The sequence below is a fragment of the Lontra canadensis genome, unplaced genomic scaffold (genome assembly GCF_010015895.1).
Source record: "Lontra canadensis isolate GAN:19392208 unplaced genomic scaffold, GSC_riverotter_1.0 scaffold43, whole genome shotgun sequence".
NCBI classification, from domain to species: Eukaryota; Metazoa; Chordata; class Mammalia; order Carnivora; family Mustelidae; genus Lontra; species Lontra canadensis.
The window spans coordinates 13348538-13372963 of record NW_022631037.1 but is presented as its reverse complement, the minus strand read 5'-3'; the positions used below and the strand labels follow the sequence as shown (position 1 = coordinate 13372963).

General features: G+C 55.6%; 2 protein-coding genes across 4 annotated transcripts; one reads left to right on the top strand and one right to left on the bottom strand.

The window, feature by feature from the left end:
* The first annotated feature begins 1303 nt into the window (after positions 1 to 1303).
* On the top strand, positions 1304 to 13777 carry STAC2 (SH3 and cysteine rich domain 2). Of its 3 annotated transcripts, XM_032871479.1 has the most exons (11): positions 1306 to 1863; positions 7957 to 8263; positions 8618 to 8715; positions 8879 to 8969; positions 9574 to 9686; positions 9775 to 9847; positions 9963 to 10024; positions 10519 to 10616; positions 11000 to 11051; positions 11414 to 11551; positions 12149 to 13777. In XM_032871479.1, exons 1-11 carry the CDS (start codon positions 1774 to 1776, stop codon positions 12251 to 12253), a joined length of 1227 nt encoding a protein of 408 aa, XP_032727370.1. In that variant the 5' UTR covers positions 1306 to 1773; the 3' UTR covers positions 12254 to 13777. The 3 variants fall into 3 exon arrangements, with proteins under 3 accessions (XP_032727369.1, XP_032727371.1, XP_032727370.1); XM_032871478.1 differs by lacking the exon at positions 12149 to 13777 and having other exon boundaries at positions 1304 to 1863; positions 11414 to 11776; XM_032871480.1 differs by lacking the exon at positions 11000 to 11051 and having other exon boundaries at positions 1305 to 1863; positions 12149 to 12260.
* Positions 13778 to 19026: 5249 nt separating this feature from the next.
* RPL19 (ribosomal protein L19) lies at positions 19027 to 24056 on the bottom strand. Its single transcript, XM_032871477.1, has 6 exons — positions 23960 to 24056; positions 22909 to 23015; positions 21062 to 21184; positions 20093 to 20213; positions 19584 to 19694; positions 19027 to 19233 (listed from the first exon to the last, which is right to left on the bottom strand). Exons 1-6 carry the CDS (start codon positions 23962 to 23964, stop codon positions 19110 to 19112), a joined length of 591 nt encoding a protein of 196 aa, XP_032727368.1. The 5' UTR covers positions 23965 to 24056; the 3' UTR covers positions 19027 to 19109.
* Positions 24057 to 24426: the final 370 nt, after the last annotated feature.

The window sequence follows — 24426 nt, the reverse complement described above, 5'->3', positions numbered from 1 at the left end:
CTAACCTGGGCTGGGCCAGAGGGAAGACAGCAGCCGTCAACTCAGAGGGCACTGGCAGAAGGCTGGCTAATGGATGGGCCTTAGGGGAGACTGGTCTGAGGGCTGAGGCCAGGATCCTTCCAAGCATCTTTTAAGAAAGCTAGCACTCAGAGTCAGTCTGTGGCTGATGTGGGTGGATCTGGAGGGGGAGGGGACTAGGCCCCCACAACCACAAACCCTCACTTCCGACCTTGTCCTACTTCTGCCACTGACAAATAAATCTCTATTCCTGCACAGAGTAACCTGAGAAGGGCTCCCATGGTGAGCTCACTCTTGAGAGGACAGAGATTGCATGAATGGCTATATGCAGGGGCTGTAGGAGGGGGGACCCAGGGTTCAGCCTCTGTTCCCCAGGGCTGGCATAAAGGCAGAACCCTCTTGAGCCCCCCCCCCACCACCAATCTCATCACCCACAGCAGAGGAGGACTTTGATCCAGAAGTTTCTTCACCCACCCTCAAGGAAGGATTCCTTCAACCTCCAATCTACCTCCCTTTCTTTGGACAGGCCAAGAGATAAAGCTCAAAGAGATACCTTCAGGCCAAATGGACAGGGACAACTTGGAGAGTAAGAACCTCCCTCCGGCAACATCTCCCTAGCCCCTGATCTATCTCCATTTGTGATAGGGTCTCTAGGAGGGGAACGTGTCTTGGAGACGTTTGGGGACCTTAGGTGTGGGGACTGAGGCCCCTTCTTTGCTGAATTCCAAAGACCAAGCCCCGAGAGGAATCTTGCTTTGCATTCACAAAGGAGGGATTGTCAGGTCTGGCTTTTGACGCATGATGTTAAATTGTCCCTTCTCTGCTTGAGGAGCAGAGTCCTCTGCTTGAGGGCTATGAGGACATCCCCTCACAGTCAAGGGATGCGTATATTTGGAGTATCCAGGGCAGACACATCCAGTTAATGGGGCAGAAGGGTCCACATTCTTCCACTACTTCGCTATCAGAAAGTCCTAACTTTGATGTCACTCTCATCTATCCTTCTGCAGATCCAACCTTTTCTTGTTCCATCAATCCCATCCAGTCTCTAATATGGTCTCCCAAGACTTCCACGACTTTGTCACGCTCCCCATTCCGGGTCTTTCGGTGTAAAACTACCCCCTGCCCCACGTCTTTACCCTTCACGCTCCTCCCCATCTTATCGAGCCCCCGCTAGGCTCCGCCCACCTCGCGCTCCTGGCCACCAAGGCAGCCAATAGCTGAGAAGCTGATTTGCATAGCGGCGCGGGGGAGCTGCGGAGGGAAGGGGGAGGGACCTGGCGACCTCCTAAATCAAAGTTGGAAGGCGAGGACTGGGCGGAGGGGCCTCCGGGTGCCGGGCCGGGGCCGGCGCGGGGAGGGGGAAAGGGATGGGGGGCGGGCACAGAGGACGGAGGAGCCGGCCGGACACGGACTGCTCCGTCGCTCCCTCCCTCAGCTCATCCCCGCGTCCCCACTTCCCTCCTCCCCTCGCTCGGAGCAGCATCCTCTGCAGACCCTCGGTCCTCATTCCCGGGGTCGTCCGGCTCCCGCGGCTCCGTGTAATTACCCCCCTTCACTGGCCAACCCGGGAACTTTCTCCGCCCGCTCTCAGCAGCGGGGGGTCGCTTTGCCTGGGCGGATTTTTCCTGGGGTTCACTGGGGGACAGTCTCTGGAGAAGGGCCTCAGGGTCCCAGAGAGACGTCTGCCACCTGCCACCTGCACCCAGCAGACCTGCCGTCGGGTCTTGGCACCCTCTCTCCCCCTCTCCCCCAATCATGACCGAAATGAGCGAGAAGGAGAACGAACCGGATGACGCGGCCACCCACACCCCCCCGGGGACCATCTCTGCCCTCCCGGAAACCAAGGTAACTCAGGAGGGTAGAGGCCTGGACCCCTGCCCGGGTGCGTCCCCAGCCCGGGTGCCCTCTCCCCGACGCGGTCACCGTTGTGGGCTTGGGTCACGGCAGCGGGACCTGTGTGATCCCGAAGGCTCTGTGTGGTGACCTGGGAGAGTGGGTTCGCGACGAGGGGCCACCGGGAGCGCCCATCACACAAGCACGACACGCCCTTGCGCGCGTGATGAGCGGACACACTGCCGCGACCCTCCGGGGAGGTTGTAACTCGGCTTTGTTGGAGGGAATCGGCGCGGCTAAAGCGGAGGGAGTGTGTAGCGGTGTGTAGCGGTGTGTAGCGGTGTGTAGCGGGTGTGGGCCGGTGTACGCGCCGGTGTGTGCGTGCGAGGCGCACCCCTCCCGCGTCCGCCAGGTCTCTGTAGCTCAGTCTGTCCCTTTCTGCCTGTGACTCTCTGAAAATGTCTCTACAACCTGTTTGTCTTGGTGTCTCTCCCGCTTTCTTTCGGCGTCTATATATGTTTATCTCTGAGTCTCTTTGGATGTCTCGCTGGATGTCTCTCTCGGACCCGCCGCAGTCCCGCATTCCCCGCTTCCAGCCAGGTTAGGCTCGGGGACGTGAGGCCGCGGCCCGGGGGTGCGTAGCTTCCGAGTGCTCGCTGGGGGCTGCGGCAGTGCTGGCCATCGCGGGCGGGGACCGGGGACTGTTGCTGCGGCTCCAGAGCAGAAGGACAGGCAGCCCCACCCCCCACCCCGGGAGCGGGACAGGGGGCGGGGGTGGGGGGCGGATGGAAGCAAAAAGAGAAGTCATCGTAATTAATGAATGTCATAATTAACTCTAATTATGTATGATTGTTACTCCTGCGGGAGTCGCAATGAATAAATTATTCCCCAGTGAAGGCAGGCGGAACCCAGACTCCTGGTGCTATAGGGGTTGGGGGAGGCCACCCCTTAAATTTAATGATCTCCCCCCCAACCTCTAATCTGTCCACGTCCTCCCCAAGTTCTAGGTGCTCAGGAGTGACCCGCAAGAAGTTTTTCGGGGAGCAACATGAACTGAGTGGGCTGGAGATGGGAGATAAAAGGAAAGGAGGCTTTTGTGTCAAGGGTGCTCTTTGCCTCCTCCCCAGACTTCAGGCCAAGGCCTCCTTCCTTCTCCCTTCCACCCTGGTGTTTTGTTCCCACCTGCTCTTGTTTATCCAGTCGAGGAGGGGGACTGAAGACCAAAAACAATGGGTGGGGTCTTTGGCTCCTTCCAGGTGTGGAGCTCATCTATAGCTCTTTCCAATGCCCATCTTGCTCTTAATTCAGTCCAGGCCACCTCTCAGGATATGAGGTTAATTCAAGGTCAAGGTCATCTAGAGAGTGACCATGGGTAGATGAGTAGGGGCAGGGTGGCACTTGGCTGAGGCTCCCCAGGGAGCTCCTCCTCTCTAAACCAGTGAGACCCACTCCATCTCCATGTCAGTCTATAGATCAGAACTTGACCTTCTTCTGCCCCCTTCTGAGAATGAGACTCTGGTCTCTCAGACCACAGAGTTAACTCCACCTCAGAGATCCAAGTCTCTACTAGGAAAGGAGTCAGGTCTTGGGGTGGGAGGATCTTGCTTGGAGTATCTGTGATGGCTATTTTTTTTAAAGCAGAGGTTCCCAGGAGCTGAGCCCCATCCTGAGTGCCAATATCCCTGGCCTTCCCAGTTGCCTTGTAGTGGCCCCCGACGGATACATTCCCTTTGCTTCCCAAGGGCATGGGGGTCTTCCAGGCCCTGCCTTGCTTCCCACAGGAGGCCGGGCTGCCTGCTCCCCTTCTTAAGACCTCTCCGAAAGCAGGCAGGAGTTGAGGTAGTGCTGTCTCAGCAAACCCAGAGGCTGCCAGCTCAGCTGTGTGGGCAGGGAGAGGGCAGGAGGTGGGCAGGTCTGCATCTCCCTCGCCCAGTGCAAGGACTCCAATGCTCTCACCTCTGAGCCTGATCCAGGGACATCCCAAGAGCAAGAGGAGGGGGATTGCATACATCGCCCTGCCCCTTTGCCCACCCTTCCCTAAATCTCACCCTTGCAAAGGACTGTGATCACCCCCAGGCTAGGCTGGGGAGCTGGGTGGGGGTGTTCAGGAAGGCAGACATGGGCAGGGGGAGAATTCAGGGCCCTACCAGCCCCTTTAGCTCCCAGCATCTCAACCTGTCCCAAAGAAGCTTGGTCTTCAGACTATAGAACTTGGGGAAGGGGGAAGGGAGAGTTTGAGGCAGGTACAAAGAGGCAGCTGGTGTCCATTAGGCAGTGAAGCCAACATTCCAGAATCATTCATCAGTGCTGGGGTCCCCTGGGCATTCCTTGCCAGCCCAAGTTCAGCCTCCTGCTCATACTAAGGTTGGATCACATCCCATCACCCGAGCTACTCCGTGACCCTCCTGCTACCATCCTTGCCATCTCTGGGTTGCCATGCCATCCTACCACAGGGTGGTACCATCACCCCTTTTGGTGCCATCCTTGGGAAGACCCTGCCATGCCAGCTCTGCCATCTGAGTCAGCTTGTGCCACACCCGCCACCACCCACCGCCAGCTGCCTAGTGCCCTTTCAGGAGCTGGAGGGAAGTGAGGAGATGCTGCGGGGAGCTGAGGAAATGAAGGGACCATCCAGTCTGTGGGGAGGTGGGGAGGAGGCAGGCAGGCCAGGCCCCGCCTCCGGGAAGGGATTCAGGAGAATGGGCCTGGAGGTCCAGTCTCCAAGCCAGACAAGCTCCTGGGACATCCACAGAGAATAGGATCCAGGTGGGTCAGCTTGCCAGGGTACATGGCAACTTCTCCCAGGGAATGGGTCCTGGGATACTGGGGAGCACCAAACAGATAGCTGATGGGAGATAGGGAACTAGGGAGTTAGTCCTCTCTGGGAAATAGGAGTTGCAAGAGTGGGAATACCTGACCAGGCTGAGCCAAAATGAGGTTTGAGTAGCCAAGCCAGATGTCTCTTGAGGGGACAGGCATCAAGCCATTTGGCAGATGTGCCCCCATCCTGCTGTCCAGCCATAACACTTGACATCTGCCAGCTATCCCAGGTGATACATTATTCCTTCCGGCTTCTCTCCCCTCCTGGGATCTGGGACCTACAGCAGAACCAGAAAGTCGGGGGCAGAATTGGGGCTGCCCCAGTGCTGGGGAACATTCTGTTCCAAAGACCTCTGTACCCTGCAGAGGTGGCTCTTGGCACTGAGGCCAGGGGAAGACCAGGAAAGGGCAGAGGCTGGAGAGTAAGGAGACTACACATCTCATCCTGTGGGGATTACTATGGAAACAACAGCCTTGGGCGGGAGGGACAGGACTGATGTCTTCAAATATTTGAAGGACTGATGTACATATAAGAGGGAGTGGCCCTTTCTGGAGCCAAGGGAGGAACAGAGCCGATAGGCAAAAAGATCTCAGGGAGGCAGGTTTCAGCTCTATATAGGGAAGCACTTTGCTGCGACTGCAGCTGCCCAAAGATGGAATGATTGTCCCAGAAGACGGTGTGCTTCCTGCCACAGGAGGTGACCTGCAGTCAGACAACTGTTCACAGGGGATATGGTGAAGGCACTGGGGGCCGGTTTTGTGGGCTGGGGACTACTCTAGGTGGCTGCTCTTGCACGTTCCTTTCAACCTTACATTTCCTGGTTGACCTGGCGGGCAAGACCATGGCATCGCTGAGGGTCAGGAGTGAGTGAGGGCCAAGGCAGAGCCCAGAGCAGCAGGACTCTTCTGGTCCTTTTGGCTCAACAGCCAAAGCCACTGTTCAAGTCCTGGCTCTGCCACTTAGCAGCTGAAGACTCACTGCATGTGGGTGATTTCACTCCTAGGCGCCTGTGAGTTCATCTGCAAAGTGGGACCGTCATCGTCGCTGTGTCGGCGGGAAGGGCCAGTCTTCATGAGGTCTTGCAGGAGGAGTGCTAGCTCGACCCCAGTATTTTGACAAGGACAGCCCCTCATTATAGCTTTCTGTTTTTACTTTTTGGACCCAGAGCCCTGCATTGCTTAGAGAGCATCTAGTCCTGCCTCTTTCCTCTTGGACGTGGGGAAACTGAGGCTGAGAAAGTGCAAGTGAAGTGACTTGCTTGAGACCACAGGAGTAGTTTTGTGCCCATGCCAGCACAGCCTCCCAAAGCCCTCTCGTGCTCTGTGCTCTGGCCCCTGGGCAGAATGGTAGGTGGCCCTCCCCCCCTCACTCTGGGCCTCTGAGAGCCCCCAAAGTCATGTGGGCTCATAGAATACCTTTGTGTTCTAATTAATTGTCCCTCCAGGCCTCCACCTCTGCCCTAACACCCAGGGATCTGGGACCTGGGGCCCTGCTTCTCATAGACGCACAAAGAAGCCTACAGTGCTACACAGGAAGCTGAGTTTGGAAGGCAAGAAGCTGGGCAACTCAGCGTGCCAGACACCCCAAGTCTCCCAGCTGGCACAGCGGGGCCTGCCTCGTGCCCAAACATTGCCTTCTCCCTCCTGCTTCTTCCTATGTTTTGCCACCTGCCAGCCTCCCTGGGGTCACGCAGGCTGCTTGGAAGTGCCAGCTGGGAACCCTGACCAATTCTCCCAGCCTGAAGCCAGGCCTCCCGCCCCCTTTACCAATCGCCGCTGGGAAGGAGTGGGCAGAAGTGAGGGGGCTCTCCCCAGAGGGGAAGAGGTTCAAGGATCTGGGTAGAGATGTTTCCAGACCTCACTCTGGGCAGACTGTGAGAAGGATATGTTGGGGTGAGCAATGGAAGGAACTCTGGGCTGGCTGCAGAATGGACCCAGCATTCCAGAACATGCCTTCCATTTAGGATTCCAGGCACTCGCCCATCATTTGATCAACAAACATTGACCAAGTAGCTACTATGTCTTGGGGCTCTGTGTGGGGGTTTCATTCAACTGTCCCTGGCCTCGAGGGGCTCCAGTGTCCTGAGGTAGTAAGAAGTAATTGACAACGTAAACCAGATTGGGTCTGTAATGGAAGTCGGTACTAGGTGCAGTGGGGCCCAGAGGAGGGAGAGGTTATACTCAATGGAATTCCTGCAGAAGAGGAGACCGCTTCCCAGAGGAGGAACAGTCACTGGAAACCCTGAGGTATAAAGAGGATATTCACTGGATAAGGCAGAGAAGAGGACAAACACATCAAAAAAGTGCAGAGGAATAAACACGGACGGGTTTGAGAATCCCCGTGTCTGGGCTGCAGGTGGCAGGCATGGGTGGGAAGGGAAGGCTTGGCCAAGCTGCAGAGTCTCCTGATGGGGCCAAGGGCCTTGACTGTGTCCTAAGGAGCCATGGAAAGTGGTTAGCGAAGTCAAGGATCACCTCTTTGGCAGCTGTAGGGAGAACAGGGGGAGATGGGCAGGGTGGAGGCAGGGAATGTGACCCTGAACTGGGGCAGGGCTGTGGAGACGATGAGGTGATTATAGGGGATGGGCTGGAGAGCTATTTTGGAGGAATAATCAGCCCCTGAGGATGAGGGTCCAGGATGACCCCTCCCCAACTCCCAGCCTGGTGGACAACACAAGTGGAAAACTGGAGACCTGGTGTGTCTGTTTGGTCCCCAAAGTATTATTTTGTTTAACTTGAGTAAATAGTACACCCATACGATGAAATCCTGTGTAGCCATAAACAAGAATGATGAAACTCTTTATGCGTTGGTATGGAATGATTTCCAAGATTTACTGTTAAGTGAAAAAAGCAAGGCGTAGGAAACATAGTACACTACCATTTCTGCAATGAAAAAAAAAATGCAGTACAACCTCTTGAATTTGTTTCTATCCAAATTCACAGAAAAGTCTAGATTTCTTTTGAAAAATTGGAAAGCCTGACCCCACTGGGCTGGCCGTCTGGACTAGCCCCCGTTGTCCAGGGAACCCCAGCTGCTGCTCTCTGGCTGACCAGCCTGTCACAGTGCTCAACACTCCCATCCGTGCCTTCCCAGCCAGACCTTCTTTGCTCATGGACGTTCCCTACCTGGCTCCTGTCGGCATCCGGGATTGGGACCACCTTCTAGAACAGGGCAGCCTCTGTCTTAGTACTTAGAGGCTGTGAGGTTGCGGCTGACCAAGGAGCTATCCTGGCTGGGAGCCAGTCCCCTCTGGCTTTTGCTTACAGCCTCACTTCCTCTCTCAGCTGCAGCGGTTCAAGCGCTCGCTTTCCCTCAAGACCATCCTCCGAAGTAAGAGTGTGGAGAACTTCTTCCTTCGCTCGGGCTCTGAGCTCAAGTGCCCCACTGAGGTGCTGCTGACGCCCCCAACCCCACTGCCCCCTCCCTCCCCACCACCAGCATCTACAGACGGGGGCTTCCCTACGCCGGCCCCCTCCCCCTGCCCCATCCCACGGCCCCTGGCACCACTCAAACCAGTAAGACTGCACAGCTTCCAGGAACATGTCTTCAAGAGAGCTAGCCCCTGTGAGCTGTGCCACCAGCTCATTGTGGGTACGTGCCTGCAGTGTCAAGGAGAGGGGTCCGGGGGGGGGGCGGTGGGGAGTATACCCAGGCCAATGTTGGGCTCTTGCTACTCAGGGCCTCCGTCCTCACCGCACCCCTCACCCTGGGTGGACCAACGGGCAACCTTGGGGTGGGCAGGTGACCAGGGTCGCAGTGTTTACTAAAAACTTGGGCTTCGGTTGATGCTGCAAGTATATGAGGGGTAGGCATGCGGTCCCCAGGCTGACACGAGGATGCCCGGCCCCTTCCTCTGTCCAGTGCCCCACCTGCCCCCTCTGCTTCTTGCCCCTGGATGTACCCTCCTTGGCCTAATTGTTCTTGTTGAACCCAAATTCTTCCCAGGAAACTCCAAGCAGGGTTTGCGATGTAAGACGTGCAAAGTCAGTGTCCACCTCTGGTGCTCCGAGGAGATCTCCCGCCAGCAATGCCCAGGCAAGGCGGTGAGTGGGAAACATGGCTGGCTGTGGGTGCCCCCCCCAAAGACTGGCCTGTGAGGGGAATGAGTGCCCCCCTCCAGGCCGGTTCCTCCCATGGGGTGGTCCTGGAGCTCGGGGAAGGACAAGCTACACGCTCATGCCCTCTCTCCACTCCCTCTTGCCACAGTCGTCCTCCTTCCGTCGCAACTTCAGCTCCCCGCTCCTGGTGCATGAGCCACCCCCCGCCTGTGTCACAAGCAGAGAGTCCCCACCCACTGGTGAGTGTTTCCCCCATGGCCTCTGATTCCACATCCCAGACATGTGATGAGAAACCCACACATTCCTTAGATGGGCACCTGAGTCATGTGGCACTGCTGGTCCTTGGCGCTTCCCTGCTCTGAATGCCCTTGTCCTCAATGGAGGGGTACTCATTCATTCCTTTATTCATTCATCCTTCAACAGACATCTTACGGGACACTTCCTAAGTGCCACATGCTAGGGGGACACAGACACAGCACTGAAGAAGGTGGAGTTCGTGGTCTAGTGAGGCAGCGAGACATGAAAGAGCTAATCACACAAATAGGCAATCAATCACCATTCTCATGAATGCCTGAACTGAGAAGGGTAGAGACTAGAGAGTCAAGCAGGCACTGTCCTCCTCCGCAGGGAGAGGGAAGGCGTCTGAAGATATGAAGGATGGGAAGGCATTCCAAGAGGATCTGGAGAAGACTGGTGTGGGCAGAGAGGGTCCTGGAGTGGGATGGGGCAGGGAGTTAAAGAGAAATGACGTCTCGGCTGTGAGGGAGTGAAAGTGACACAGGGCTTCAGGGCAGAGCAAGGTTGGCCGCCGGGTGCCCGGCCTTAAGGGTGGCTCATTGGCAGGGGCCAGCGGCAAGGTAGACCCCGTCTATGAGACCCTGCGCTATGGCACCTCCTTGGCTCTGATGAACCGCTCCAGCTTCAGCAGTACCTCTGAGTCTCCCACGCGGAGCCTGGTATGTCGGGCACCCAAGGGGAGCCTGGGAGGCAGGGGTCTCTGAGGGTGAGGGTCCAGGGGCTGACCCTTCCCCCGTGTGTCCCCAGAGTGAGCGGGATGAGCTGACTGAAGATGGGGAAGGCAGCATTCGCAGTTCAGAGGAGGCCCCTGGAGACAGTGGTGAGTGGAGGTGGGGACCAGAGGACCAGGAGGTGGGGACCAGGGGCAGGGAATGGAGCCCAGGGCGGGCCACTCCCTGCGGCCTCATGCCCCCGCCCTGCCCTGGCATCTCTAGTATTCACAGCCCCGGCTGAGAGTGAAGGGTCAGGACCGGAGGAGAAGAGCCCCGGACAACAGGTGAGGTTATGCGGGCACTGAGCCCTGGGAGGCCAGATGGCAAGGGACTGTTACTTCTTTTTGTCATTGATCCATAGGTGGGTGCGAGCATGGTGAGTGGGGGTGTCACTGCTCCGTCATTTATCCTCAGTCTACGGGGATGGGCAATGCCAGGGTGAGTACGCAGGAAAGGGGGGTAGCTCCCCCACCATGGAGCCAATGCTGCTGTCCCCACTCCTGTGCCAGCTCCCCAAGACTGGGCCATTCCAGGGCGCAGCAAGGTGCAGCAAGGCACAGAGAGTATTCCCTTTCTCCATCCTTGGCCTGGTCCCCCAGGGATGAACCCGGAAGATAGGAGAACTTGACCTTTCCCCGTCATGGACCCAGGGGCACTGTGTCCCAACCCCTAGCAAACCGCCCCCCCCAACCAAGGATAGGCAGGTCAGGGCCAGTGAACAGTGGGTGGAATGAGGAGAGTGTCCTCTTCCCATCACTGACCCAGAGCTTTTCCACAGCCCCCGAAGCCCCTTCTGCGGAAGGACGTGGGACCCATGTATTCCTACGTCGCGCTCTACAAGTTTCTGCCCCAAGAGAACAACGACCTGGCTCTGCAGTAAGTCCTCTTTGTGGTCCAGCCCCACCAGGCAGCCACCCAGCTCCAACTCAGGGCCCTGCTCCTGGACCTTGGAATACGAGTGTGAGGGGGACCTTCAGGAACCTTCTCCCGGCATGCATGAGACAGCTGAGCCCAGAGAGGAGCTGGACTTACCAGAGTCCAAAAGGGATTGGCGCTGATGTCCTCTCTCCTGCCCCCGGCCCGGGCTCTGCCCTACAGTGTCTGCTGTCCCTGTGGTCACAGTGTCCTCTGAGGGCGTCAAGAATGCTCCCCCAGCTGCAGGGTGGGGGCATGCTGGGGTTCTGGGGGCCCCAGATCGTTAAGATGTGGTAAGGGCAGGTCCCTCCTGCCCATTTGCAACCCCAGCTCTGTCCTCCCAGGCCTGGGGACCGGATCATGCTGGTGGATGACTCTAACGAGGACTGGTGGAAGGTGACTTGGCAGGGTGGGGAGCAGAGGGACCCTGGTAGGCACCCCACCATTCCCCACCTTCAATGGGCATTGCCTCACCTTCTTCTCTCCAGGCCCAAAGTCCTCCCTTCCTCCAGCCACTGGCCCTCACCAAGCCTAGGACCAGCACTTGGGACTTGCTCTCACTTTGACCCTCCCTGCCTCAGCCTTGTCCCTCTGCTCACCTCATGCCCTTCCCAGTGCAGAAGCCACCCTCTGGGGGTTCGGATACAGGAAGCCCAGGATCTGGAGTTTGATGGCAGTGGCTCTAAACGGGCAGCGAGTCTAGAGGAAGCGATGTTGGGGCGGGGGGCATGGGTGCTCATTGCCAGCCTCATCCCCAGGGCAAGATTGGCGACCGGGTTGGCTTCTTCCCAGCCAATTTTGTGCAGCGAGTCAGGCCAGGCGAGAATGTTTGGCGCTGCTGCCAACCCTTCTCTGGGAACAAGGAACAGGGGTACATGAGCCTCAAGGAGAACCAGGTGAGTTCCTGGGCCCCGCAGCAGCCGGAGAGGTGGGCAGGAGAGGGGCTCCAGGGGCGGCATGAACGCCCTGGAGGAGGACACCTCAAGCCTGGCAGTGGGAAGGAAGGAGGGTTAGGAAGGCGGGACTGCAGGGCCCTCCTGTCATCTCCTGCTGGGAACTGGGGCTGGTGGCCAACACAGGCAGGGGGCTGAACTGGGTTAGAGACAGCTTGGGGGAGGGGAAGAGCACTGCATGAGGAGTCTGAAGGCTTGGGTTTGAATGCTGGCTATGCCTCTGGATTGTTTTTTAAGCTCCGGCAAGCCCTTTTCCCTCCCCTTACCTCCCATGCGAAATGGGAGTTCAGCTGGGGCGTTAGGCCAGCTGATCTCACAGGTCAGCCCCAAAGTGCTGCTCGGCATCTGCTGATGTCCTGATCTTGCTGTCGAGCCCAGTACCCTCATGGGATCTGCTCCCGTCACCCCAGCTGATGTCTCCAACCACATCTGATCCTGGTCCCATCAGTCCCTGGGGTGGCCCCCTGGGAGCCATCAGCAGGACTCAGGGCCAGGGCTGCAGGCAGAGCCAGGACTCGGCTCCTTGTCTCTCCCACTCAGATCTGTGTGGGCGTGGGCAGGAGCAAGGATGCTGACGGCTTCATCCGCGTCAGCAGCGGCAAGAAGCGGGGCTTGGTGCCAGCCGACGCCCTGACCGAGATCTGAGAGGAGCCAAGAGAACCCAGATGCCACCCTGCCCATGCCTGGCCCTTGCTTCTGGTCCCGGAGGGGAAAAGGCATCTGCCCTCTGCCTCTTTCCTAGGGGCCACTCCCCGGGACTTGGGAGCCTTCTGCACTGAGGAAGGTTTTATCTCTTGGGTCCCAAGTTGCCCTGAGGGAGTTGCTCCTCTGGGACTTGGGAATGTGGAAGGAGGAGAAAGTGGGAGGGAATGGGGAAGCTCCAGGTAGGTCCAGCCCATGCCCGGACATCAGGTTGCCACGCTGAATGCAGCCCTGGGGAGGGGGGTGTTCCTGGGGAACTTTCCTGCTGCTTTGTCCAGAGAGCCTTCCCACATCCACACCACCTCTGCATGCCCGACACTGTCCCCCTCGCCCCACAGAGCCCCTGCTTGGGTTTACGTTCGTGACCTTGCAGCTGCCCCTTTGGAAGGAAGTGGGGCCTTGGGAAGGTGCCTTCCCAAGTCCCTCAGGTCTCCGCCCTCCGCCCCGGCTCAGGAGGTGGTTCAGGGCTGCGGGAGGATCCTGAGTCCAACTCCTGGTTTCACCACCTCTGTCCCTCCATCAGTTCTCAGGAAAGTTCTGTGGGAATCTCTCCCCTTACTTGAAACCCCCGGCAGATAGAGGAGGAGAGGGCTGAGTTCTGGGGAAAGCGTGGTAAATCAGAGACTGTCTCCTCAAAGAGAACAGTCAGTCAGCACAGAGCGGCCTCGTTGTGCCCTTGCCTACTGGGGAAGGACACTCAGTAGCAGCCTGCACACAGAAACCTGACTGAGAACAAAAAAAACCAGCCCGTGCTTGGTCAGAACCCTCATTTGACTGTCAGGAATCTGGAAGTCCCAGCTAGCAGGACTGACCAGCCAAGGGAGCTGTGCTTAGTTTCTGCCCCAGGTCTCACAGGGCCCAGCCCGGGGAGCCCCACCCTCAGTGCCAGCCTCCATATGGCCCTTCCTCACCCCATTCTTCTGGGCCTTGCTGGAAACACTGGGACCCCTCCTTCTGTGCAAGAGTCCCTCTTCTGGTTGTGTCTGTGCCCTTCTCCTGGACACCAAGTCCTGGGAGGAAGAGGGAGTGGGAGATGGTCAAGACCCATCATTCTGTTTGGCCACCAGGAAAGGAAGGGGGTAGGCACCCTGAGTATGGGGTGGGCACACACATGAAGAGGACCCCTCCCTGGCGGGTTGCTTTTCTCTGGTGCCAACCTCCCTCTCCCCCTAAGCTCAGAGCCTCCTCTCGTGCCCTTGATCGTGCCAGCCAATGCCAGCCCCCATCCTGGGCACAGTCACACCCTCCCACACAGTAGGAGGGACACATCCTCCTACCACTGGCCCCTGCCCCATTTCTCCCCCTCCATGGGGGGCTCAAGCCACACTGCCCTGTTTGCTGCCACGGGGTCCCCCCAGCAATATCCCAGGGGCGGGCCCCATGCCCACGGTACATGAGGCTGCATGATGGGTCTACGGGGGCGTTGCTGAGCCCCTAGACCCTTTAAATAAATGTTTCTTGTCCCAATCTGTCTGCTCCGCGTGTCTGCTTGGGAGAAGGAAGGAAAGGTGGAAGGAGTGGGGCGGGGGCTGGAGGTGCCAAAAGGAGACAAGCCTGGAGGGAGAAGAATTTGTGGATCTCTGAGAGGACGGGAGCTGGGATAGACCCAGACGTGGCAGGGGTCCCCATGCTTCCACAGTCCCTTCTCTGGGCAGCAGCCCGAGATGGGGGATCTGGGGAGGAGTTCGAGAGAAAAGCAGGGCAGGGGTGGGGTGGGGAGGGGCGGGATGTTCCGGGATGCTGGAAGGGGAGAGGGTGCAGCTGCGGTCACTTTCTGGCTCGATGCACACCTGCGTCCGCAGGGGACGGGCGCCCAGCCATGAGCCTCAGCACCATTTCCGCGCAGCCGTTGGTGGCCCCTGAGATCCCCCTCCCCGAGATCAGCCTCGCTCCCGCAGCCCCCGCAAACACGAGGCAGAAAGGCCGGCGGCGCGGACAGTCTCCGACAGTGGGCCCCCCCCCCCCCGAGATGACTCAGTCCCGCCCGTCATGGAGAGCCTGGCACGCGGGGGGCCGGCGGCAGCACCCCTCCCGCACCAGTGCCCGCCGCCCACCTGCTCCGCCGCAGAGCTGCCTCCCTCCCCTCCTCCTGCCTGGCCGCGTCATAGCCAAGGCAGGCACGTCCTGTGCTATTTATAGGCAGAGGGGAGCGCAGAGGGAGAAAGAGGCGGGCTGCGGGGGGGGGGGGGGGGGGCGCAGGGCCACGCCAGTGCCACCAGAATGCGGGAGCGTGTGCTGCCCCTCCTGGTCGGCACCCAGCGCTTCTGCCTTCTAGCCCTCCACCCCCCAAAGCGAGGGCGGCCAGACGCAGAGCTTTCCTAGGGCCCCTTCAGCCAGGGAAGGCCCTAGAGTTTGGTGGGTGAGCGGGAGGGGGAGGATGACCTCTCCTTTCTAGGACCCCTGGTAATGGTTATGAAAAAAGGGGTCACAAACTCAGTCCAGGGGCTTCAAGAGAGGAGAACTCGGCTAAAGAGGCACCTTCTGTGCCTGGAGAACCATGCCAGGAACTTTATATAATCCTCTCAATGACCCAGCAAGGCAAGGGGCACTCTCCCCTTTTCACAGATGAAGAAACTGAGGCACAGAGTTATTAGGGGGCATATTCAAGGTCATAGAACTTATCCAGCCCTGCCTTGCCTCTTTTATACAGAGGGACACTGAGGCCCAGAGTGGATCAGTAACTTGCCCAAGGTCAACCAGCAAATTGGTGAGCAGGCCAGTATCAGAAACCATGTCTCTTGCCTCCCAGTTCAGCTCTCTCCTGACCAGGGTCCCTGGATGCCTAAAAACAACAAGATGGAAACAGAGACACCCTGAGACGCTGAGCCAGGGGCTCTGGGGAACGAAAGCCCACCCCGCTGGAGAGAGGGAAAGCCTTTCAGCCAAGCTTTCTGCACACTCCGCTTGTGCCTGCCCCCCGCCGGCAGCTGGCCTGGACCCCCGCCTCCTCCCCAGCCCATTTGCCGCACTGCTGAGTACAGCAGCTTTTTCGGGTGGCTGAACCACTACCAGCACGCTGACAGCCTGGGGGCGGGCAACAGCTGGTGCCCCCACGATAGCCTCTGCCCTCCTCTGTGCCATTCTGGGGGGTGGCTGGGCCAGCGATACCCCCGGCCTCAGGCAGAGGATGTCCAGGAACTGCTGGTGCCTGCTCCCCGTTTGGCTCTATTGTCTGACCCACGCATGCCCTCCCTCCCTCCCTCCACCTCAGCCTGCGCTTAACCTGGCATAGATGGTCTGTGGATAGACTTCGGGGAGATGCGAAAAGAGGGGGAGTCTGGAAGCCAGAGACAAGAGGCCTAAAAGAGCAGAGAGATGGATACCAGAGGTGGGGGGGAGACACAGACAGAGGGAAACCCTCTGCGCAACATCACCCATCTTGCTAGTCCCACTCCCTTTGGCCTTGTTGGCCTTCCTTACCCCCCCCCATCCTTAACACATGCCACCCCAATGCTTGGGACAGGCTGGGGACCTCTGCCGAGGAGTGCGAGGGAGGCAGCGGTGGACGTCCAGCCTCTGGCCTCCCTGTGCTGGCAGGGAGCTGGCCTGGGGGTCTCTGTCTCTCAGCCTCAGAGAGCACCGGGAAGGGGTCCAAGGACCCCAGCCCCCTTCTCCTGCCCACATGGCCCTGCAGCAGCTGCGGGCCTGGTCCCTGTGTGGCTGCCTACTCTGAATCACACCCTCCCAGGTCAGAAGGATCAACGGTAGGTGCTAGTGTCCACGCCATGCTAAGATCCTGGGGAGTCCTTGGTTTCTCCAGGCCTCAGTTTCCTCCCCCAGAAATGGAATTAGACTTCTCAGGGAGGCTTTCTTTACCTGAGGGCCATGAGCCCCTTTAAACGATATGCGGAACTATGTGGTGGGACCAGTCCTATGACTTTGAGAGGATGGACCTATCTTTCCATCGGAACGTCCCTAGGCTCCAGGACCTGGACGAGATCCAGTGGTTACTTTCGGGGGCTCTGCCTGCTGAGGCCGCCCCCCACCCTGCCCTGGGAAGGGTTTAGAGGCCCATGGTAAAAAGAAGCAACCTCCAGGTCTGCGGTGAGCTCCAGAAAGAAGTGACTAAACCCGAGGTTTCCCAAGAGATAGGCTCCTAAAACCCAGACCCCTTCTCTCCCACCCCAACTGGTTCCAAAACAACCCTCAAAATGAGCCGGTAGCCTACCCCTCCAGCAACCTGCAGGAGAACAGCGCCATCTCCTGGTCAAGGGGGGAAACTGGCTTCGAGTTGCAAGCCCAGGAAGCCTGGTGGAGGGTCCCGGTGGTAACCTTCATCTCCTTCCTGTCATCCCTCCACTGCCTGGAAGGGAGGAGAGGAGAGATGGGGGAGTGGAAGGAGGGTGGCCTACCATGCCCTTCCTCTTGTGGTCCAGCCATGCTTGGGAAGGAGGTATCCCATGATCGAAGCTGGAAGCTTGGTGAAGGTCCTTCCCCTTCTAGGCCACAGCCTCCCCCCAGCCTGGACCGGCAAAGGATTACAGCACAAACTAAAGGTTATAGTTCACACAGGCTGCTACAGTGGCGACAGGGAACCCAAAAATCCCGTTCTGATGCACGTGAGCAGTGGTGAAGATTCTCTGGATTTTTCTGAGTCTGAGCTGCCTTGCCTTGGGCCACCCACCTGCCCCACTCTGTCTGGACTGGATGAGGACACTAAGGAAGGGGTAGGAGAGTCTGGTGTCTCCAAGAACATATCAGTCCTGTCTTCCCCATGCATGTGCAGTTGGGAACATCTGCCCAGCACATCCCCTCAAGTCCCCGATGGGTCAGGAGAGGGGTGGGGGCCAGGGAGGAAACTAGGACAGGCATGCACCTAGCTATGCTGAGGACTAAAGAAGGGGGCCCCTTCTCTGCTAATTTTCTCCCCAGCCTAGACCTCTGACACCCCTGTATTTAACTGGCTGACACTTCCCACCTGAACATCTGTCCTTCCAACTGCGACCCCGCTCCATATATGCAAAGCTCTTCTAGCCATTCTCCCTAAATCACTTGATTCCTCCCTGACCACCAAAGGCATCACCTGCCCAGTCCCCCAAAGCTTGAGGCCTGGGGATCAAGCCACTTCTTCCTTGGCCCCCACAGTGCCTACCAAGTCCTATCTTACTTTCTAAACATCTTGAATCCATTTTCCCGTCCCCAGCATGCAGGCTGTGTGAACAGCACATCAGCTCACTGCTTTCCACATCTACAAAATGGAAAATAACTCTACAATGTTCTGGGGATTAGAGAACCCGTGTCAATCCCAAGTGCCTCACAGACCAGGACTCCCAGAGCAGATCCTTCACTGAAACATGCATTGGTGGTTATCACTACCAGCTAAGTGGCAAAAAAAACTTTCTCCTGTTTATAAAAGGAGATACAAATTCATTAAGCAACTCACAATGGCTTCACCAAGTGTTTATTCCAATTTCTGCTGAAAAAAGCCTTTTCCTTTGTGCCCTATGTGATGGGTAGAAACCAAAGAAACGTTAAAAGTTTTCAGTAATCTCTACACCCAACCTGGAGCTCAAACTCAGAACCCCAAGATCAGGTGCGGGTTTTATTTTTGTTTTTGTTTTCTAAGATTTTATTTGAGAGAGAGTAAGAGAGAACATGAGAGGGGAGAAGGTCAGAGAAGCAGACTCCCTGTGGAGCTGGGAGAGGGATGCGGAACTTCATCCTGGGACTCTAGGATCATGACCTGAGCTGAAGGCAGTTGCTTAACCAACCGAGCCACCCAGGTACCCCAGGTGTTTTTTTTTTTAATTAAGGGTTTTATTTGAGATTGCAAAGCAAGTGAGAGAGACACAAGACAGGACGAGCCAGGGAGAGGAGCAGAGAGAGTGAGAAGCAGGCTCCTCACTGAGCAGAGAGCCTGAGCCAGGCCAATCCCAGGACACTAGGATCATGACCTGAGCCAAAGGCAGACACTTCACTGACTGAGCCCCCCCAGGTGACCCAAGTGCATGTTCTTCTAAAGTAACCAGGCACCCCTAAAAATCCCTCTTGGCTGGAAATTAAAGGTCTAGAAATTGGGATGCTCAAGGCCATCTGGGCAGCTTCCGGAGGGGTCGGCCGTCAAGTCCAGGTGGCATTACCTTCTGGGCTGGTGGTAGTTGAAATTCCCTTGCCCCTCAGCCTCAGGTGACAGCTGAGAAATACATGCAGCGTCTCAATGCTTTTTTAAAAATGTGACAACTGATACCAAGCCTTCTGTTGGTTCCCAACCAACACTTGGGACCACTTTTGACCTGTTATCCACTTTCTGCTGCAAAGAACAGGGTTTCTGTGTTTTAAAGATTTTATTTGGGGGAGAGAGCCCGAGCAAACCAGAGGGAAAAGGGGCAGAGGTAGAGGCAGATTCCCCACTGAGCAGGGAGCCTGAGGCAGGACCTGATCCCAAGACCCGGGGATCATAACCTGAGCCAAAGCCAGATGCCTAACCGAATGAGCCACCCAGGCGCCCAAAAGGGCAGTTCTGAAGCACAGGATTCTGGAGACTTGAGAAGTCATTCTCTCCCTCCCTATAGATCAGCCCTATACCCAACTAAAACAAGGTAAGAAACCCCATCTCTCCCATAAATGCACATAAGCACAACCAGAGGCCACGAGCCAAGGAGGACGTGAACAGGCATCCCACAAAGGGCCTGTGCCCCAAACCTCAGTGCGCAGCCAGTTCGGATCCTCTCAGCAGTGAAGACCCACCAAGCAGCCAGAACCTTCGGAAGCAGAGGGAGGCAGATAAACGTTTGTTTTATTGAATAACTGATCTGTCTTATTGCCGAGGCCACTATGTACAGACAAAAGAGAGGGAGTTTTATTTCTTGGTCTCTTCCTCCTTGGACAGAGTCTTGATGATTTCCTCCTTCTTGGCCTGGAGCCGCTCTTCACGGCGCTTGCGAGCCTCCTTGGTCTTTGATCTGCGGGCCTCAGCCTGGTCACTGGATGACGGAGAAGGAAAGATGGGTCAGTCTGAGAATAAACAAGCGGCTGGGAAGACCGAAACACATGCCCAGACCTCTCCCTCTGAGCCTAGTCCGCTTGAGGAATGAGTCACTGGGTCCACCATGCACTCCTGTTTCAACTAAGCCACAGTCCCCACCCTGCAATGAGGGTAGGTGGTGTACGGCACAGAGGAGCATGGATTTCTAACTCAACAGCTATTTTCTGGACAGACTGTGTGCAAGTCAGAATCAGGCCACAGTGTATTTTAAAGGTCTCAGAACAACCCTTATAATAAAGATCAAAGATCCTGCCCCCATGACAGAGGCCAATTTTTGACTAAACTTACGCCAGAAGCTTCTTGCGAGCCTTGTCTGCCTTCAGTTTGTGGATGTGTTCCATGAGAATCCGCTTGTTTTTGAACACGTTACCCTTCACTTTCAGGTACAGGCTGTGATACCTGTAGGATAGAAGGTTCAGAGGCTCTGCTCAGCGATGGGAGCAGAGGCTGGCCTGGCATCTGCCCCTCTACATAAGGTCCCTAAGGATGCAGGGTTCCTCTCCTCTATTCTGCGGGGACGGTTTCCCCCAAACCAAGGCTTTTTCTGCAATTTCCAAAAAGAGCTTGCCTGGCAAGTTAAGTTCAATTCTTGGGCTATCCTGATATTGTACATGGATTTGGGGGGGAGGGAGAGACAGAGAGAAGACACAGGACAGAATGGAACAACTTTCTTTGAAAGGCCTAAGACACATGGCTCCCTCCCCAAGGCCAATGAGACAGTTGGTGAGTCTGTGCAGAGAACAAGCTGTCAAAGCACCAAATGGGTCTCCATGGCCATAAGAAGACGATATGCTTACATGTGGCGATCAATCTTCTTAGATTCACGGTATCTTCTGAGCAGCCGGCGCAGAATTCTCATCCTCCTCATCCAGGTTACCTTCTCTGGCATTCGAGCATTGGCAGTACCTTTCCTCTTACCTGCAGGGAAGGGGAGTTAAGCCCACTGCAGCGCCACTGGGTCTTGAGTCAGTTACAAGAGCCAGCTGCTTGGTCACAAGGTCGGCTGCCAATTTCTTCAACACTTGACAATTTGCTATCATGTGCCAAGTGCTTAATCTCATTTTCAGTAGCATATTTTCATTTTACAGATGATGACCCTAAGCATTTCTTTCATTTGTTCATTTTAAAGCAGCACCAACAAGGCAATTACTCTACTTCATGCAGAATGTGCCCAGGACAGGGTCTGCAGCATGGCAGTAGCGGAAGCTAGAAGGGGCTTTAAACCTGTGACCTTCATCTCCCTAAATCGTCCTAACCCTAGAAAGTGGTCTTAGGACTTACTGGACCACATTTTCAAGTACCCAGTAGAATCCTTAGCATAGTGTAGATATTCAATAAATGTGACCTCTTTCTACCAATACCTTCAACTCCAACACTAGTGTCAACTTTCTGAGTTGCACACAGAGAAAATACATGTAATATTATGGAGTAAGAAGAGGCCTTCTGGGGTGCCTGGGTGGCTCAGTGGGTTAAAGCCTCTACCTTCGGCTCGGGTCATGATCCCAGGGTCCTGGGATCGAGCCCCGCATTGGGATCTCTGCTCGGCAGGTAGCCTGCTTCCTCCTCCTCTCTCTGCCTACTTGTGATTTCTATCTGTCAAATAAATAAATAAAATCTTAAAAAAAAAAAAAAAAAAAAAAAAGAAGAAGAAGAAGAAGAGGCCTTCTGAGAAGACAAAATGGGAAGAAAAAGATCCTGGATATACCCCAGTCTAGACTTAGGCAACTCTAATTTAAGTCTCAGAGAAAAGGGAAGAACACACTTACCAATGCCCATATGCCTGCCCTTCCGGCGGGCCAAAGTGTTCTTCCGGCACCGAGCCCGGGAATGGACAGTCACAGGCTTCCGGATGATCAGCCCATCTTTTATCAGTTTTCGGATCTGCTGACCTGGGAAAACAATGTATCTATAGTTAGTGAGGTAGGGCCTAGCTCCCAAAATGCCAGTTATAACCCAGAGTCCGAACAAGACAAGCCAGAGACATCACTCACATCCCTGGCCCAGTGGTCTCAAAAATGGTACAAATACTGGAACTTCTACTTATTTCTCTTTTGCTAAAAAACAAAAAAACTTCTATTTTTCTAGATGTTTTACAGCACATTCAAATTTATGTATTTGAGGATGTGTGATCAAGAATTTACAGGTACGGCCTAGGCCTTCAGATCCTGTCTCACCTATTAGCTACTGGTCTAAAACAAGATTAAGATATTCTGAGCACATGTTACAACGTCACAAATTAAAACTAGAGCTAAGAAGGGGCGCCTGGGTGGCCCAGGGGGTTAAAGTCTCTGCCTTCGGCTCGGGTCATGATCTCAGGGTCCTGGGATCGAGCCCCACATCGGGCTCTCTGCTCAGCAGGGAGCCTGCTTCTCCTCTGTCTCTGCCTGCTGCTCTGCCTACTTGTCATCTCTCTGTGTGTCAAATAAATAAATAAAATCTTTTAAAAACAAACAAACAAAAAACTAGTTAAGAAATTCCTTGATACTGACCAACGTTCTTTGCTTGACCAAACTTTTCATCAGGCTCGTGAACAACCTCCTAGACCCATCTGTGCATGTCCTAAATTCTAATCTTTGGGGGCGCCTGACTGGCTCATTGCATTGAGCCTCTGCCTTCGGCTCAGGTCATGACCTCAGAGTCCTGGGATCAAGCCCCGCATCTGGCGCTCTGCTCATCAGGGAGCCTGCTTCCCCCACCCTCTGCCTGCTGCTCTGCCTACTTGTGATCTGTCAAATGAATAAGTAAAATCTTAAAAAAAAAATTTTAGTCGTTTTAAGAACCCTGCTTAAGTCAAGTTAAGCACAAGCCCCTACCTTTGATACAAGATTAGGTTCCCCAACCACCAACATCCCCCAAGCGATGTCTGACCATCCCAGCCTATCTTTAGCAACAATCCTGTTAGGTCTAGCCAGAATCCCACCGCCCCTGCCCCACCCCCAGCCCTTTACCATTAGGGTTTCCTCTTAGTCATCTTCTATCCCTCATACCATCCACCTTGGCCATAAATTCCCACTTGCCCATGCCCATGCTATGCTTAGACTGGAGTGCAACATCTGCCACCCCCCCACCCCTGCCGTAAAATTCCAGTGCAGTGGTCCCTACACATGTGGGAATGGTCCCTAATAAAGCCTGCCTTACTATCTTTAACAAAGATGATTGAACCTTTTTCTGTAACAACATTACACGGAAGTAATGGAGATAAGTCACTATCTGCATTACTAACATCTGTTTAACTGCCCTGAAAAATTGTGTGCCAAGAGGACTTTACTAAAGCTCTAGGACCCAGGTCTTCCCAGTCCACCCTTCATCATTTCCTTGGCCATCTCTACTCCCAGTCCCTGTACCATCTCCTCATAAATCCTCCACGTAGTTATAAAACAATATCCACATTAGCAATAATCATTAATACAACACTGGGTTGTCTCATTAACTTCCATCCCATCATTTTGGCAAATGGCAGGTAGAGAACCTCTACCGTATTTCTGGGACCCTCCATTTTAGAAGACCCCAGACTATGAGCTTTTGTACAGTTGTTAAGTCAAAAAAATCGTGACATCTTTCATCTCATGAAGGATGAGAAAGGAGCAGGGTGACGAAGACCCCAACAACTCACGGGAATTGGCATTGGCGATTTCGTTGGTCTCGTTGGGGTCCAACCAGACCTTCTTTTTGCCACAGCGGAGGACACTGGAGGCAAGCCTCTTCTGAAGCCTGAGCATACTGTGACAAACAGAAAACATTATCAAGCCCTGGAAGCCCTTTCCCAGCAAGACCTGCCTTCCAATCTTTTAATGCTGTCAAAAATAGAACACAGGAACTGGATGCGTGTAAGCACTCAGTATTTAGGACAACAACCCGCCCCCCACCCCCATATTAAGACTCTTTCCTATAGCAAGATTTTTGTGCTGTGCATTCCTTGCAGGGGCAACTGGCCGCCCTGGAATGAGAACAAAGTCCAAGCTATGCCTAACTTCTCTGCCTCAGTTTTCTCCTCTGCAAAATGAGGCTAACGGATAAAACTGGACGAAGAGGGGCCTTACGCCCTTTCTGGTACTGAGACTTGAGATCTAAGAATCCGAGGCCAGAGGGTCTGATTTGTTCTCTAATCCTTTGCTTCTTGGGCTCGTTTTCCTCGTCTTATTTCAGTAACAAACTTACATTCAGCTAGCCTTAGAATTTTCTTAACAAACTTATATTCCGCTAGCCTGGTTTTCTTAGGAACCGTCCACGGGGCGGAAAGCGTTAAAGTGCTAGGGATCGCCTCACTCTAAGCAGTCTGAGGCCCGAGGCCTACGCGAAACTGGCCCTACGTCACATGGAAGCAGAGCTCGGCTCAGTTCCGGGACGCCCAGCGAGTAAGGGGGCCACAGCCTAGACCCCGCCGCGGCCCTTCCACTGTCCACGCAAAAGTCGCTCGCGAACCAGATGGGGCGCGGGGCCCATCCTGCCCGCGGCCTAGCGTTCTCGGGACGCTCCCCCCGCGCCGCCCCGGCCCCACTCCCCTGGAGACCGGGGCCTAGGGCGCTCCGGACAACCCTAAGCTTCGGGACCGGCTGCTTCAGGGCTGCCTCCACCTCATCTCTCCCACGCGGAGCCACGGAAGCAAGTCCTGCCGTCCGCTGGCACCGCGGATCAACCAAAATCAGAGGCCCCCGCGCCCTCACCTCATGGCTGCGGCTGCAGCGCCGAAAGGAAAGACCTCCCTGCGTCCGGGATCCTCCCATTATCTGTGAAGGGGAGAGCCCATCCCCTGCTCCGCTCTCGCCCGTATTCCCCGCCCATCCTGGCATCCCCTACCACGCTAAATTTACTCTTATTCTCTGTGAAGAGCGAGATAATATAATCCTAATCTCGGGAATCTGTTTTAAACTCAAAAGATGTAGAAATAGATCATTTCGGTGGGACAAAGTGGTATAGTCCGACTTCCTACTGGGCTTGCGCAGCAAGGGCATCTGATCACGTGGGTAGTGGAAGCCGGAAGTCACGGCTGGATGGCGCAGGCTCGACGTAGTTTTGCTGGAGTGGCCTCGTCTTTGGGGGAGGTGTGGATTGTCTGGGGTGATGTTTTCTTAGCGAAAAAATATTAGTGAATAGAGTAAGAGAAGACAACGAGGGGAGATATCAGTCAAGA